The 16,873-nt window shown below is 45.0% G+C and overlaps 1 protein-coding gene across 1 annotated transcript in view; it reads right to left on the minus strand.

The window, feature by feature from the left end:
- The window catches only part of LOC120795646 (SH3 and multiple ankyrin repeat domains protein 2-like), a 134,404-nt gene that overhangs the window by 53,089 nt on the left and 64,442 nt on the right, over positions 1-16,873 (minus strand). The window contains exons 13-15 of the mRNA XM_040137727.1: positions 14,055-14,194; positions 11,602-11,715; positions 5,335-5,416 (exon numbers count right to left, since the gene is read on the minus strand). Coding sequence (XP_039993661.1) covers positions 5,335-5,416; positions 11,602-11,715; positions 14,055-14,194 — 336 coding nt within the window. The remainder of the gene's footprint in view (positions 1-5,334; positions 5,417-11,601; positions 11,716-14,054; positions 14,195-16,873) is intronic.

A 16,873-nucleotide genomic window follows, 5' to 3' on the forward strand; every position in this document is an offset into this window, starting at 1 on the left:
TGGTTTTTTTCGTCTCCTGGAATACGCAAGCATGAAATGGTACGTTCCATCTCTCACTTCCAGGCCTGGTGTGGTTACGCTGACTGGCGTCATCTGGGTTGTGAAGCAGAGCTGAGCGTGAAACCGCTCGGGGAGAGGCGCAACTTAAAGGCCAGGTTCGCTCCTCCGGCCTGAGGTGTTTAAAGGGGTGTAAGGGTCCATCATTCGGTTTGTATTAGGTGCGAGGATTACACTGAATAGACACGTGGGATGAGAGAGAGAAAACGACAGAGAGAGGGGAGAATAAAGACGGAGAGAGAGGCGCAACTGCCATCCTAGCAACGGTTCCCTTAGCAACACAATCTGTCTAGAGAGGACGGAGGCCCGCACTGCTGACACACTGAAGGTTATCTCCCAGCATTCCCTTGCACACACACGCACACACACACACACACACACCCACCCTCTGGCCCATAGTGGGTGGCCACTGGTAATCACACCTTGATCACCGAAATCTGACATGGTGGCAGCTTCAATAGGTCAGCGCCCGACAGCTTATCGAAGGCGTCATCTTGCTCAACAACTGATGAGAGGGGGGCTCTATCAAAACAAAGCAGAGCACGCGGGACGTGGGACATGTCGCTGGACAGGCTGTACGGGACGAAGCGCAAGCTCACCCCAGGGAGCGCACTGCCTTAGTCTGGGCTCCACCGTGGGAGTCCGCAGTGCGTTTGTAGTCGAGAGGGGGAGCTTCTGTATGCGGTGCGATGGGTTTGCTTGCCAGACATTCACCTCCTGCCGTCCGCCTGTAACTTTTTATCGGAGTTCGCAGGTCTCGCTCAGGGACGCCGTCGTTAGAGGCAGTCATCAAACTCTTATACTGCATGAGTGGTGGCCGGTGGAGAAAAGGACGCGAGCTAAAGTATCCGTCACCGTGGACAAGGACTTCTGACCTTTCGGCGGCAGGGCACTCCCAGTCGCAAGCTCATTCTTCTGCACGCGTTCATGTGTGCCACGTGACTCCACGACGACTCCCCGGCGTCACCCGCATTTCATCCTAGGCAGCAGAGAGCTGATGCATCATGTACGAAAATCCACAACTGGCCAACTTCCCTCTCCATCTCACCCTGCTGCAGCCTCAGCCAGCAGGGAGGGATTGTCCGTCCACAAGTCAGATTCGAAGCGTAATGGAAAACGAGAGAGCTCCCGCACACTACCTCTGTGCAGAACCTTGACCTGTCGAGTCAAGGTTTTAGTCTTGCGCAATCATCAGACTAGGACATGTATGGACATGAAAACTTTCCTCTTCTAATAAGACCCTTTTTCTTTTTATGACAAGACATTTTCATCCGATTGTCTCTAAACATCTTGGGACCATGTTGGAAATAAGCGTTCTCGTTTTAACATGTTGTCTCTCGGAATCAGTGTGTTTTGTAGATCCGTACATAAATACAATTTAAAAAAAACAAAAAAGTCAACAAATACGGCTGATCCGAGGATTTGAACACTTAATGTGTTCAAATTTTTCTACCTTTAAGTCAGCAGTAAATAAATACTGTACATTTATTAATATAATGATTGAATCAGTATTACTCAATGGAATTTCCTCACATTGTGGAGAAGGTTCAATATTTCTAAAATAATGGCCGCGGTCCTGCTCCCTACATCTGTGAAATACACATAAAAAAATATTTTATTTCATGTATCTGTGGGCATTTCTCAGATAGTGTCATTGGTCACTAGACCTCATCATCCAATCCAACTGGCTCTTTTTCCATATCCTGTATGTGAAGAGTCGGCTCTGTGGAAGGACTGTTTTACAGTTTCATGGCATCTACTGTAAATATATCCGGACTTCCGCATCCCTACGGTTCAGTTCATCTCTCCCATGGATTTGTGGGTGGAGATCAAACTGCTCCTTGGCACCTTCTTCCCGGCAAATAAACACAGAGACCAGGAAAGTTCCTGGCTCGTGCAAAATTTAGCGGCCCCCTTTCGCTTGTTGAAAAAAGACCCAATTATGAATCTTTATAGAGTAAAGGAAGGACCGGATTTGAATGTCAAAAAAGTCAGCTTTCCAGAGAAATAGCAATAGTTCAATACCTAGTTACGATAAAGGTTGTTCCCTTAAGGAGCACAAAATTGAAATGGTCGCGGCTCGGGCTATATCCAGATTCAAGTTTAACTTCCAGCTGAGATTTCCACTGGATCTTTAACACATTGGTCACATTGCTCTTTAGTCTGTGCCACAATTCACATTCGGCCAAACAACCTTCATTACTGCTCTGGGTGAGAGATGGTTCACCTTGACTCATATCGGACACTTGCTGGAAAAACACCCTCCAGCATGTTCGCTGAGTCCTGCCAGAGGAAATCCAGCAGAGTAATGAGGGAAATGTCCCCTTGTCCTTCCTAAACTAATCGCCACACACATTTCCACATTTTATATCTTGCTACACGGACGTAGTGGGGTAGAAGTGTGAAGTAGCAAAAAAAAAAAAATGAAAATACTCAAGTAAGTACACGAAAAATTTAAAAATTTTACTCAAGTCCGGTAACTTTCAGTTACTTTAGTAAAATTAATTTCCACGACTGTAGAAAGTGAAGAAGTGAATAAAAGGTACTTTTTTCACTTTATTTAATGTTGTCTCACCTTTTGGATGCTGCAATAGAGTAACTGTTTATCTGGTAATATCCAAATGCTGCGGATTAATCAATATTGATGAGAAACATTAGTTAATTTAACCTAATATTATCATCAACTGTTCTAAATTTATAGCTGAATGGGAATTGTGGCATAAATGAACGTTTAACAGTGAACAAACATGTCTAGTGAGCCTGTAAGTGGTGTTTGTACAGCAGCTCAATGTCCACACACAAGTGACAGACTACTCATCTCTTATTAATGCAAATTTCAAAAGGTTGCAAACATTTCAATCTCTGCAAACCTCTGTTGTTTTGCAGCTACAACATCAGGAGACACATCACTCCAGCCTCGACGTGCAGCGTCGGCCGTTTCCACGAAGGGGTTAAAATCATGGCAAACGATCTGCAAAGCAAACCGCTGCACGACTGATGATGCGGGACAGTTGTCCCGGTGTGATCAAACACAGCCCCGAGCTCGTTCATATTCCCGCTCCAGCAAGGACATTCAGCTCACCTCTGCTAAATAGGATTTGTTCACGATGGAGGATATACCTCAAGCGCGCTCACGCACACAAACAGAGGAGGACACATCTGTCTTCATTTCTAATGAAGCTTGTATTGAAGTGGATGTGACAGCAGAGAATAGAAGAGAAGAGTAGAGCAGAATAAATCTTGGGATTCAGCGTCAGGTAACGTTAGACAGGACTTTGCATTTAGATGAAAGGACAGGGGTGTATCTTAAATCCTCTTTTCCTGTTTCGGCTTTGACTTTTTTTCGGAAGAACAGAGGAAAAGTTTCTATCAAAATGCGATTGAAGACGATAAACTGAACAGCTCGATAAAAAGATAAATATTAGATTAATACGTAGATTTTCTATTTGTACTATATGTAGATTTCATTGTACCCTAGAGACTGTAAATATTTAGACGACAGTCAGCCTCCCGAAATAGGAAAATTTTCAATCACTCAGAAGGTTCAAAGTTTGTTTTCTCGACTCGTCGGTATGATGCATGTGTATATATATACAATACAGTGGATTTGCGTGACACGAAGACAAGCGTGTGTGTGTGTGTGTGAGGTCTTACCTGGAGGCATCAAAGCTGTCGTAGGAGCCCACAGTGTAGTGTCTGAAGAGCTTCCGTCTGTCAGCACGGTCCGCTCGGGAATCTGCCAAATCACAGCAGAATGAGATCGATAGTCACAGACCATTGGTAACCGATGTCATCAGTCACTGCCGTTGGGACAACAGCAGCTCTGAGGACAAGTAAAAGACAGTAAAACTGTTACCCCTTGACAAATACCACTTCAAAATGCCACTGCACTGTCGCCGCTGCATCTTGTGGTGGAACATGCTCATGTAGGACATTTAGTTGTCCTGGAATAACACACAAAACACTGATGGGTTGAAGAATAAAATGCATGCATGGGGATATACATATAGGAGACAGAGGTCATGTCAGGACAAGTTTAACAATTTTTAGGGAGAACTATAAAAAATCATCTTTTGTTTCAGGAAATGTTTGCTGGATATGTTTGCTCCTTTTTTCAGGAGCATTGTTCAGGTTCGTGAATGATGATGCCCCTGGACTAATTTACACTGTCAAACACAAAATATGTCTAGTGGAGATCCAAATGCCGAACCGTTGCAGTATGAGATCGACATTCGGGAAAAAGCAATTCATCCGGATCTCCACGAGCGAATATGCTCCGCCGATGAAGACCACGTGATCACGGTTGAAAGGTCTGGTGCCTAACTTCAAACCAGTTTGAACACTGGCACGCGCTACGGAGGAACTCGCAAAATCTGCTGAGCTCACGTGTCGACGTACAGTGTGTGTCTCCGTGACAACCGAGCGAGCCCCATATGCCGATGAAGACCATGTGACGAAAAACCGATTGGCATGCCGGTTTTCTGATCCATGGTCAAGATTAGGTTTAGGCACAAAAGCTGCGTGGTCAATGTGAGAGAAAATCCCAGGCGTGGTTTAAAGAAAACAAAGATGGCTGCGTTGGAAATGGGAAACGCACCGTGGCCTCCAGTATCAAGGTCCAACCATCATTTTCATCTACAGTTTTTACTCAACGGGATCGTGCAGTAACATTAAACTGAGACTGTCAGATGAGATGTGGATTTGTGTAAAAGTTCATTTTAGACACACTCATGACCTCCGGAGCGAAGATTCCTCCCGTCTTAGCCTGCCTCATCTGTTTGTCCTATTCAGCACCATCTCCTCCCCCGTTCTCTCTCCTCTCTTTCCTTCCTTCACATACTCTCTCACACCAGCTGTCACACTTTCACAGAAACTCCATCTCCTCTGATCCGGCTTAGATCTTGTCATCTTTGCAGGAACATTTTTTTTTTTTTCTCCTCCCCCCTGATTCTACGTCCACGATATCAGATTGGAGGAGGGAGGATGTAGATGATCAACATGCAGAGAAATAAAAAAAAAAAAAATGGGTCGTAGCTCTGTTTTCTGCAGAAAAGAAGGCAGGGGGGGGGCATAGTTAAGGTGTATGAAAAAAGAGGAATGGAGAGACAGAGCGAGAGAGAATGGTATACCCCTAACATGGTCACACTCCATCACTCCATAGCAACTGCTGTCTGGCTGCAGCCAGCTGGTTTCTATGGTCACAGATCAATAAAGATGATCCGTGCACGGTGTGTGTAATCTGTGAGTGTGTGTGTGTGTGTGTGTGTGAGGTCTTACCTGGAGGCATCAAAGCTGTCGTAGGAGCCCACAGTGTAGTGTCTGAAGAGCTTCCGTCTGTCAGCACGGTCCGCTCGGGAATCTGCCAAATCACAGCAGAATGAGATCGATAGTCACAGACCATTGGTAACCGATGTCATCAGTCACTGCCGTTGGGACAACAGCAGCTCTGAGGACAAGTAAAAGACAGTAAAACTGTTACCCCTTGACAAATACCACTTCAAAATGCCACTGCACTGTCGCCGCTGCATCTTGTGGTGGAACATGCTCATGTAGGACATTTAGTTGTCCTGGAATGACACACAAAACACTGATGGGTTGAAGAATAAAATGCATGCATGGGGATATACATATAGGGGATGGAGGTCATGTCAGGACATTTGAGCAAGTTTAACAATTTTATCATCGTTTGTTTCAGGAAATGTTTGCTGGATATGTTTGCTCCTTTTTTCAGGAGCATTGTTGAGGTTCGTGAATGATGATGCCCCTGGACTAATTTACACTGTCAAACACAAAATATGTCTAGTGGAGATCCAAATGCCGAACCGTTGCAGTATGAGATCGACATTCGGGAAAAAGCAATTCATCCGGATCTCCACGAGCGAATATGCTCCGCCGATGAAGACCACGTGATCACGGTTGAAAGGTCTGGTGCCTAACTTCAAACCAGTTTGAACACTGGCACGCGCTACGGAGGAACTCGCAAAATCTGCTGAGCTCACGTGTCGACGTACAGTGTGTGTCTCCGTGACAACCGAGCGAACCCCATATGCCGATGAAGACCATGTGACGAAAAACCGATTGGCATGCCGGTTTTCTGATCCATGGTCAAGATTAGGTTTAGGCACAAAAACTACGTGGTCAATGTGAGAGAAAATCACAGGCGTGGTTTAAAGAAAACAAAGATGGCTGCGTTGGAAATGGGAAACGCACCGTGGCCTCCAGTATCAAGGTCCAACCATCATTTTCATCTACAGTTTTTACTCAACGGGATCGTGCAGTAACATTAAACTGAGACTGTCAGATGAGATGTGGATTTGTGTAAAAGTTCATTTTAGACACACTCATGACCTCCGGAGCGAAGATTCCTCCCGTCTTAGCCTGCCTCATCTGTTTGTCCTATTCAGCACCATCTCCTCCCCCGTTCTCTCTCCTCTCTTTCCTTCCTTCACATACTCTCTCACACCAGCTGTCACACTTTCACAGAAACTCCATCTCCTCTGATCCGGCTTAGATCTTGTCATCTTTGCAGGAACATTTTTTTTTTTTCCTCCTCCCCCCTGATTCTACGTCCACGATATCAGATTGGAGGAGGGAGGATGTAGATGATCAACATGCAGAGAAATAAAAAAAAAAAAATGGGTCGTAGCTCTGTTTTCTGCAGAAAAGAAGGCAGGGGGGGGGCATAGTTAAGGTGTATGAAAAAAGAGGAATGGAGAGACAGAGCGAGAGAGAATAGTATACCCCTAACATGGTCACACTCCATCACTCCATAGCAACTGCTGTCTGGCTGCAGCCAGCTGGTTTCTATGGTCACAGATCAATAAAGATGATCCGTGCACGGTGTGTGTACGTGTGTGTGTGTGTGTGTGTTCCTGCGTTTGCATAACTGACTGTGAACATAAAGAATTCATATTTGTATGTTGTGTGAAAATATGCAGGCTCCACTGCATCTGTATTAGTTTTCTATGTTCTCTCAGCCTTTTCTACAGTGAGTATGTGTGCGTCTGTGTGTGTGTGTGTGTGTGTGTGTGTGTGTGTGCAGCAGTGAATTCTGTCAGGCATCTGGCCCTCCCTGGGCTCCCTCCAGGTTTCCCTCCTCGCTTCCCTTACGTGTATTTCACCTCGCAGCCGGAGGGAGAGGTGCGAGAATGAGATGGAGGAACCGATGCCAAATGGGACGTTACTCTGTTCAGCCGGATTCTAAAACGGCATCTTACCTACAGTGCGATTTGTCGCTCAGCTGTATCCCCTGTCCGTGGAATTGTAATGGATGGCTCTGCATTATTTTACTGTCTTTGTTTTGCTTTACTCAGATTATGCGATTTGCTGTACTGAAAGCTTTTCCTTCTATAATCACTACAATCTTTCTCCAGTTTAAATATGTCCTACCTGAGCTTTCTGTTGATTCTGTTTATTTTTATCACTTTTATTTTACCGTGGCTCTAGGGATGCCAATGCCGGCCCGTCAGGCTGCCAGCCCACCACCTTCATCCAACCTGAAACGGGTCAACAACTATGGGATGAATTACCATGAACCTTTATACATTCATTTTCCCCAGAGGATAGATCCGAACGACTTTTCCACTAGCACCACTGTGAGGTTGACAGTTTTTGTTTTTAGTAATATATCTCAAAAACATGTTTTCTATGAAATTAGGTTCCGACATTCACGTTTCCCTCAGGATGAATTGTAATAACTTTAGTAATCCTTTGACTCTCACCTAGCGCCACCATCAGGTAAAAATGTTTATTTGTCCAGTACTTTGGTTTATGACCAAATACCTGCAACCTCATGACAGCATGACTATTACCCCTGCTAAACATGAGTATGTTAGCATTGTCACTGTAAGCATGTTAGCATGCTAATGTTTAGCCTCACAGAGCAGTAAGAATGGCGGCAGACTAAACCTTTAATTGGCTGATTTTATTTTTCTCACGGTTACCATTTGTAGGTTTTAAATTATCACCAAAAGGGCAAAGCGTGCCGCAGATGTCCAGGGGTCCAAGCCTCTAGGTCACTGGGTCGTGTGGTTTGTAGTAAAGGCCCGTATGTCGAGTTCTGCATCATAGCCTCATCCTGAGGATTTGACTTACAGCAGGGCCCTAAATCAAAATCTAATTTGAGAACTTGATTTTTTTAAAGTGAAGTCTTCTTACTTGGTGCGTATTCTTCAATAAAAAATTTACCAAATACTAATGGAGATACTTACAGTACATACTTCCTCGGCAGGTAGTACTGGTTGTTCATTAGGTCTCTCGGTGAAATATAATCTTGTCGTGTGTAGTTTGCAATTAACGGGTGTATGGACGTGGTGGGGTAGGTACCGTATGCACAATGCACTAACGTCCAAATAGCTCGTGTTTGCCCTTGGGCCCCATAAGGAGGTTCATCCAGCCCTGAATTGCCTTGTGCTTTTTTTTTTTTATTACTATTAATTTCTTCCCGAGGAATCTTAAATAGTGAATGTATGTGGAAAAAAAAGGTCAGAATTCATATACTTACTCTCAAATACAATCTGTTTGACTTAAGAAGGCCCATACATCCATGCATGTCCAGATGCATGTTTTTAAATAAAGATCATTTAAAGCCGTGGCTGAATTTGTAGGTGCAGTTTATGGTAACATAGTTGTAATGTCTTACTGCTAGACTTTGATCAATGGACTTTCAAATGGTCACGTTATTCAAGCACATTAAAAATGCCACTGACTTTAGTCAGCTCAGATCATCATCTTCAGTCCCATCAGATCAGCCACAGTATCCAATTACTAAAATAATTGCCAGCCCTGAGGCCAGCGGATGCCTTTTGATGGTGAGTGCGTACGGCGTGCACGGCGTGAGATAACAAACAGATTTTCTCACACGCATTGTGCTTCTCACCTACGGTACAATACTTAAGACATTAATGAGTTGCTGTTCCTGCTGTTGATGCCCTTGGTGCCAGATGTGAAGGTGAAGATCACGTGTTTTGGGGATATTCACAGAGGGAAATAAAAATACAGTCATCCTGTGAATGTCAATGTAAATGCATAAAAACTCCTTTCTGAGTGAAGACACTGTCATCAAACAATCAAACAGGAAACTGCATCACTTTCATTTGCTTTCATTTTGCTTTTCATTTGTGTACTAAAGGTATCCTGGCGTCCTAGTAACCCTGCAGCTTCTCACCAATTAAAATTGTTTACACGATCTAATAAAAATACAATATGTTAACAAATTACCTGTGTGCAATGTGGTATACATAGTGTGTCTGCTCTAATTAGAAGACAAACTCACATACATCACTCATGTTGACCCCTGACTTGTACCAGCCATTAAACCGGAGCTGGTACGGGATCACCTGAACCAGTTTTTAACAGGTACCAGAGGGAGGTGCTTAAATACCATGCAACGGCCATGTGATCGCTAAAGAAGCGATCGGGTTAATCAGCAAAGCGTCGTTTGTAATGACACAAACATAACTGCTGTGTGCACAAAATGTACAGTATTTACACTCCTGCAATTAAGAACTCACACTTGGGAATTTTATGTGCTTATTCCGGTGTTTTTAGACTCAACATGGTAAAACTTTGCTCCTCCTGAGCTTTCTTCCATTTCATTTGTTTTTTGGGGAGAATTGAGGCTCTAAGGACAGAGGGTGTCCTACGCCGTACGGACTGTAAAGCCCCTAGAAGCGAATTGGTGATGTGTGACTCTGGGCTTTTCTGAGGGTAATGGGGCATACTGGGGGACTTCTAAAAATCCTTGCTATGGCCCTGTGAACATACTGGTGCAGATAGTGGGCCGAGACCACGAAAAAGTCAGCGGTGCTTTGCCGACTTATAGTGAGAAACAGCATCTTCTTGCCGCTGCTAGCTGACTTTAAGACTCAATGCGCTGTTTATCCTGCCACTCTGGTGTTTGGGTTGCAAAACTCTCGGTACTGGATTCGGTTTTCAATAAATTTCAGTTCCTTTAAACCTGCCCTGCAATAATGAAGAAATTCTATTAATCTTGTCCCCGTTTCATTTTAGCTGAACCTATTCATTATGTATCATGAGCTGCATAGAAAACACCTGGCCAGAGACCCAGGTACTGCTGTGGTCCACTTTTTTCACGAGCTCAGTGCGGCTGAGGCTTCACTATCAGCTCAGCTGCACACAGAAAAGCCTTAATCGAATCGGCAGCACTTGCTCTCTGTTCTGAGAGACTGGCGCCCCCTGACACCATATAGTATACCTGCTTAACCACTGATCCGTGTGCGTGTGTGTGTGTGTGTGTGTGTGTGTGTGTGTGTGTGTGTGTGTGCGTGTGCGTGTGCAGGCTGTGAGTCTCCTCGTGTGTTTCTCATACATCAGTTCCTCCAGTGCTCTCAAGGGTCCAAACCTGAACCCTAACAAAGCACCTCTAAGCAGGGCATAATCCTACCGCATCGCAACTATTGAATGGAGGGATTAGATTAGAAGCTAAAGGTGTTTTAGTTAAATCAGCGCGCGTGTGTGTGTCTGCGTGGGGGTTGAGGGGGTGAAAAGGTAAGACGGTAACAGACAGAAGATAATTATCTTAACCTTGCAAATAAATGTCAAATATTTTTGACTGTAAAAGTGTTCTCCCTTGCACTCATAGTTTTTTTGTGAAAACATCACCCAGCTCCGAGCACATACCAACTGCTAACATCATGCCCCGATCATGCAGGCCGTTTACCGCCCGTCTAATTGCAGCGGGCGCTCACGTGGCCTGTGGCCTGCGGCCTTGGCCGGGCCCGCCTCTGAACCGGTCTTCGCGAGCCACCATACTGTGCTCCCGTTTTCTGACAGGCTTTCTTTGCAGGCAGACCTGGGGGCATTTTGGATGTGGCACAGCGTGAGGGGGAGCTCCCCGTGCCAATGGCCCTGGGTTCGCCTTTACAATAAGCCACCCAGCAGAAGGCAAATAGCCAGAGAGAGGGAAGAACAAGTTGCTCCCCATCTGCCTCTATCAGTGCTGACATACTCCTAAGAGCGGGGAAGACTTAGACAGCGGGTGGGTGTAGGGTGTTGACTCCAGCAACACTGTCCTTCCCGATAATGTCAATAATTAAACACTGTCAGAGAACAGGATACCAGAGGATGAAAAAGATGTTGGACGAAGGAAGAGATGGGGACAGACAAAAGGAAAACGGGCCTCTCACAGAAAAAGAGGCTGGCAGCGGCGAGAGAGAACGCAAGGACGAGGAAAAATGTGATGTTTATGGGGGACGGAGCGTGCCGTGACATGTTCATTAGCTTGCACCCGGAGGACATGAGAGCACGGCTGAGTTAGCAGGGCAATGTAGTGCTTAGCTTTGTGCACCGCAGCCTGGGGAGACAGAAAGAGACTGGGAGAGAGACACATGCTGCTCATGCACTGGAGAGAAAGAGGCCACGTGCCATCACGCCGCCTCAGGAACCTACAGCATTTAGCCTCAGCTTCTGTTCTTTGTATCTCCACCTCTCTCCTCAGAACTGGGTGATGGCAAACAGAGCGTGTCCTACATAAGTCAACGTCCCACCTCCAACCCCCACACCGCCCCAAGTGATTAGACTTACAGCTCCTCTCATCGCTGGCCTTGGCCGGGACCTCCTCCACGCAGTCGGCTGGAAACCAGCCCACCTGCCCGCGGGCGCTGCCCTCCCAGAAACCCCCCTCTCCGATGCTCAGAACTGGACCGAGGGGAGAGAGAGTGGAGAGGAGGGGGGAGTTGGGAAAGCGGTGAGTAGACAGTTTCACAGCACGAAACGAAAGAACAGAACAGTGTGTCCCCAGACATCATTCAAAGCACTTAATGTAAATGCCACATTTGAATAGTAAGTCCTACACCATTAAGACAAAGGTATCTGCTCAGACAGAGTCTCCTACAACTGACCGCTTCCAGTACTACGATAAAGGGATGTGACAATGTTCCTCATGGAGCTGATAAATGGGGCCCATTACTGACAAAATCTGACTCCCAAACTTGTTAGAGGCTGTGACTAAATGTCGTCATTTAACAGCGTGAACTGCGGCAGGTCTCAACAGCCGCCCGAAAATGTTGGCAGGCTCAAAGTCTTACAACAATGTGAAGACGTTGAGGGTCTGTGGCCGGATTGGGTGTTTGGACAAAGGGCCTTTGGTCTTTATGAGGACGTTCTGTATCCTTCAGTCCAGTTTTATGTAGATAAAGATCCGGACGTTAATGAGCTGCGGATTTTTTCCATTTAAGAGATTCTGTTTACATCTTCCACTAAAGCCAAAGAAAAAGCTACTTAGAAATGTAAGAATGGTGAAACCTGACAACACAGTATCTGCAGATTTTATGCTTGAGAAGGAATAATTAAGGAATTTTGTACAGTCACAGTTTCATTCCAATTTTAACTCCTTTGCATGGAGTTTTTTTTTTTCTTCCTCTTAAGTAGCTTTAAAGTTGGGAAACTATCTTATTCCAGAGTCAGTATCACGTACAGTTTGTTCTGTATCACCTTGATCCGGCTCTTCTCTGAAGCTACGTGATGTTCAACACTCTCGTGTTTTTTCATGCCTGCGTTGAGCCATCAAACGGAAATATTCTACGTGTCTTATCTGGTACATAATTGGACACACATTTCCCCAGAACTCAGCCTGACATATTCTGCATGTTTGGATACTACAGAGGAAAGTTCCGCGGGGTCGAGCCGTGCTGGAGCCTGTAGCGACGGATCCAGCGGCGGAGGCGGTGAAGTTTCGGTTCAAAATGGCGCGAGTTTCCAACTGTGAACTCCGTACGCGACATTTTATCCAACCGAACCCTGGGACGACCGCGTTACCACTGAATCCCAACTAGCTGTGAGGCGTTGTCGGTTGTAGCTATTTGTTGTACTGTAAGGAAGCGATACTGTGACGGTGATTAAAGATAATTCAGCTCTGTATTGATTAAAATGGCTCAGTAATAATCCGACACCTGAGAGTTCAGTGGCTCCAGACGTTTCGATCCAGGGATTACGGTTTGGTTTATAAGGTCTAATACTGACAACAGAGCTCATACGATGTGCCTATAAATACATGATGTCATCTCGGACAAAATCCCTCCTGTTGAGCATTAAAAATAATCTGCCGGTCTTAAAGACATTGAGCGAGTCCTCCGTCCTTCCTAAGTAAATAATGCAGTTTGCGCCCATTCATCAAAGCCACGGTCCTGCAGCGTATCTGGAATTATCTCCACGTCTGCAGATGAGGAGGATGCTATTCCTCTGCATCTGTATTTAGACCCCGTAGAGCCCAGGGAGGCATCTTCATCAGATATGGTAATTCGCTGTTTGATTTCCAGTTGTCTCATCCTCAGAAACAATTATGAGATGAAGGCAGCAGTGATCCGCTTTTTGATTTCGGTATTCATCCTTCACCCAGCAAGGGAGAAAATTCTATTTTCCTCTCTCCGGTTGGGGTCAGTGGTGGAACGCAACTGAGTACTTTTACTCGAGTAGTGTGCTTAAGAAAATCTGAGGTGCCTGTACTTTATTTCACAGGTTTAGTTACTAGTTACTAGTGGTTACTTTTCAATAAATTAGTAAAACCAACACACTGAATGCATTACGATGTAGTATTTTATCTTAAGCTATTACTAAAACTAGCCCCATCTTTAGCAGCTGCGACATTAAAGTGATGCTTACATCAGTTATATGATACATATTATCCTGAAATGGGTCATTCAGCATTATTTTTAAAAACATTTTTTTTTAACTGTGGGTACTTTAGGTTTATTTAGACTATAATACTTTCACCAAAGTAAAATTTTGAAGCATCCTCTGTGTGAGTGCAACTTCCCTGTGGTGCTGAGACTTTTACTTCAGTGGCAGATATGATGCCACTGGTTGGGCTGCAGGGTCACACATGCTGGTGTGTGTATGTGTACTGCTGACCCACTAATACTAGAAAAACACTGGTTATACGGGAGGTCAAGGCCGGGACTCTGCTTCTGACCCCTTTTTCTGATGAAAACCCCCCCCCCCAAAAACAGTGACCCGACAGAGGTCGCTCCCCGTCTCACCTTTGACCCTGTCGCTCTTGTAGAGGTTGATCTCTCCCTCGGCCTGGGCGGTGTAAGCACGGACCACCACAAAGTGTCTCCCAGGAACTGCGCTGTACAGCTTCCTCCTGGTGCCTACTGCCTGGCCGTGACTGCTGGGACTGAGAGAGAGAAAGAGAACACCGCCGGTCAGGACTGCGGGTTGAAGCACGACTAGAAAATCAAGTTCACATGTAGTGGGTACAATAACAGAGACCAATAAATCAATAGTCGTGAAGGAAACGGCAGTTTGGTCGAGCTCATGAGGTCATAGTTTGTGCTGTTACTGAGCAACGTTCTTGTCACATACATTACATTAGGTTTAAATTCATGTTTGTGTGTAAAATGTGTTTTAAAAAAAAAGCTGCATCAAACAAAAGCTGTGCATCTCCAGCGCTCCCTCGTTCACCCGTGGAGCAGAGACGTGACCGCAGAGAGCACAGCGGTGGAGCTAGTCGACGTTCTGGGGTGATGATGTAGCGCCACTTAGTGGTCACCCTCCATAACAACACTTACCACAACAGATGGAGTGATAGTTTGGGGAAAACAAAGTATGTTATTTCACAACAAGCAGGTCCTCGAAGTTGTGCTAATCATTGAAATAATAATAATGAAAATCAGCAGCATGTTTATTATTTGGTTTTTATAAAAACCTGATTAAAAAGCTGCTGAAATTTTATCGTACATAAATAAATGTGTGTCTGAATTGTTAAACGACTCATAAATATCAAGCTAAATGGATGCACACACACAAGATATTGATGGACTTAAAATATTCTTTTCAAATTGAATAAAAATTTCTTTTTATACGTGATCGAGCCACAGTGACAGCATTTGAGATCAGGTCAGAAAAAGAGGGTCTTTAATATAAGCTTCAAATTAACTGATATCGTCAAGTCTTTAGCCAAGAAGTTATGAACCATGTTCTCGTTCTGGCGTCTTGCACATGGAGAGAGACAGAAAGAGTCGAGAGTGAGAGATAAAACCACAGCGTAGGAAAAAGGAGGAGATTAAAGAGAAAGGAGAGAATGGAGAGCAGGAGCAAGAGATTGAGAGAGAGGAAGGAAATGGTTTTTTCAAGTAAGTGGGTCACCTTGTCCTGTAGACTGCGCTCCTCCTCAAACCTTCACGGGCCTTTGGAGAGCTAACCCCATTCGATACCTAGTGAGACAGCTCGCACATTTTCCGAGGGAAAGCCGTGGACGAAACTGCAACCGTGCACCTCGAGCAGCTACGTGTGCTCTGTATACCACCGTCAGGCATCATACCGTGGTATCCTAACACAGCAATTTAAAAAGCTCTGGTGACTCTTGTGTCTTATGGCTGCTGTTTTGTGTTATACAAGATTGCAGAGTAGAATTCTGGTCTTCCTTTTTACTTTGTGAATGCATCGCCATCTCGGTTGGCCTCATTCACACAGTGTCATAATTATTCTGAGTTTACGTTGAGTGTATTTTTGACCCCTGCTAAGAATTTGAGAGAAACATTAAGATTTACGATTTCTTTTTTTCCCCACCACTGGGGCCATGTTCTCAGCACGTAATGTGGTTTTCATTTATTTAATTCCCTTGGCAAGCAGGGCGTCCGTTTACAGCAGCTGTGCAACGTCTCCTGGTTCACAGTCCAGCCAAGTGACTGTTAGGTGAGACCAGTGGCCAAAAACGGCTGAAGGATAGAAACGCTCACCGATACCAGGCCCGAGGTAGGATTTCTGTTCAACCACGGCACGCCGTCAACAGTACACGCATCATGGGAAAACCTGAACTTCCGAACGACAGTTTCTAGACAGCACATTTACACCCTGACCCCATATGGAGAGATGCTGTGGCTGATGTTATCCTCATCAGACGCTGATGAGCAGCACGGAGCTCCAGCGATTCAACTGTTACGCGTTACAGCACAAACATTTGGTGACATTTACCATCCGTGGTATTGACACGTCGTTGGAGCAATACTGAAGACAATCCGTTGAGCAACGCATAAGTCGATTCTGTGGTGGACGAAGACAACACAAGGTTCTCTTTAAGACGTCAATTTTAAAGAGGGAACTGAAAATACAAACCCCAAAAAGAAATAAACCAGATCTACTTCTCGCTGATTCGGCCATTACATGGCCCTCACGCATCTTCAGACATTGCCATAAATAGAGCCATTAACACAGCGACCACTTTGGATAAAGTCAAAAACAGGTCATCGCAGCTTTGGGAGTTCAATACTGGTGTTGTTTTACATTATAAATATTGTCTTAAAAGAGCAATTATTCATTTTAAAGAGTTACTCCAACAATTTATTACTGCAGTTCCATAAGGTTTGGGGACTTGAGACGGAAACGGTGACAAAACAATGGTCAAAATCAAAGCAGCAGAAGCAGAGACGTCCTCCACTTTTTTTCCATTGTCCATGATCCTTCCATGTCCGTAATGCACCCCAGTGGCGCCTGCAAGGTAAATGTTCGCATCTTTCGAACTCCGTGCCGCATCGGCTATCTGTTAAGAAGTCGCGGCCCCCAAGCCGAGATAGCCCTTCTGCGTCAGAAAAGGTGCTTTTATTGTGAAAATTGATAATGAACTAGGAATTGTCACACCCATTCAGCAAATCTTTATAGTCATAAAACTCATAAAAGGGTCCTTTCGTACACAGAAACAAGGGATCATCCACGGCTGCTGTGGGACTCTTCTAAATCTGTACTTGTTGGTATGATGATGTGGGAGAAAACATTTCCCACTAAACCACTTCAGGTACAGATGAAACTTTATACGGCCTCCAAGACCAGCAGGTAACGACTGAGATGGAGAAACCGT

Source organism: Xiphias gladius, chromosome 1 (genome assembly GCF_016859285.1).
Source record: "Xiphias gladius isolate SHS-SW01 ecotype Sanya breed wild chromosome 1, ASM1685928v1, whole genome shotgun sequence".
Taxonomy (NCBI): Eukaryota; Metazoa; Chordata; class Actinopteri; order Istiophoriformes; family Xiphiidae; genus Xiphias; species Xiphias gladius.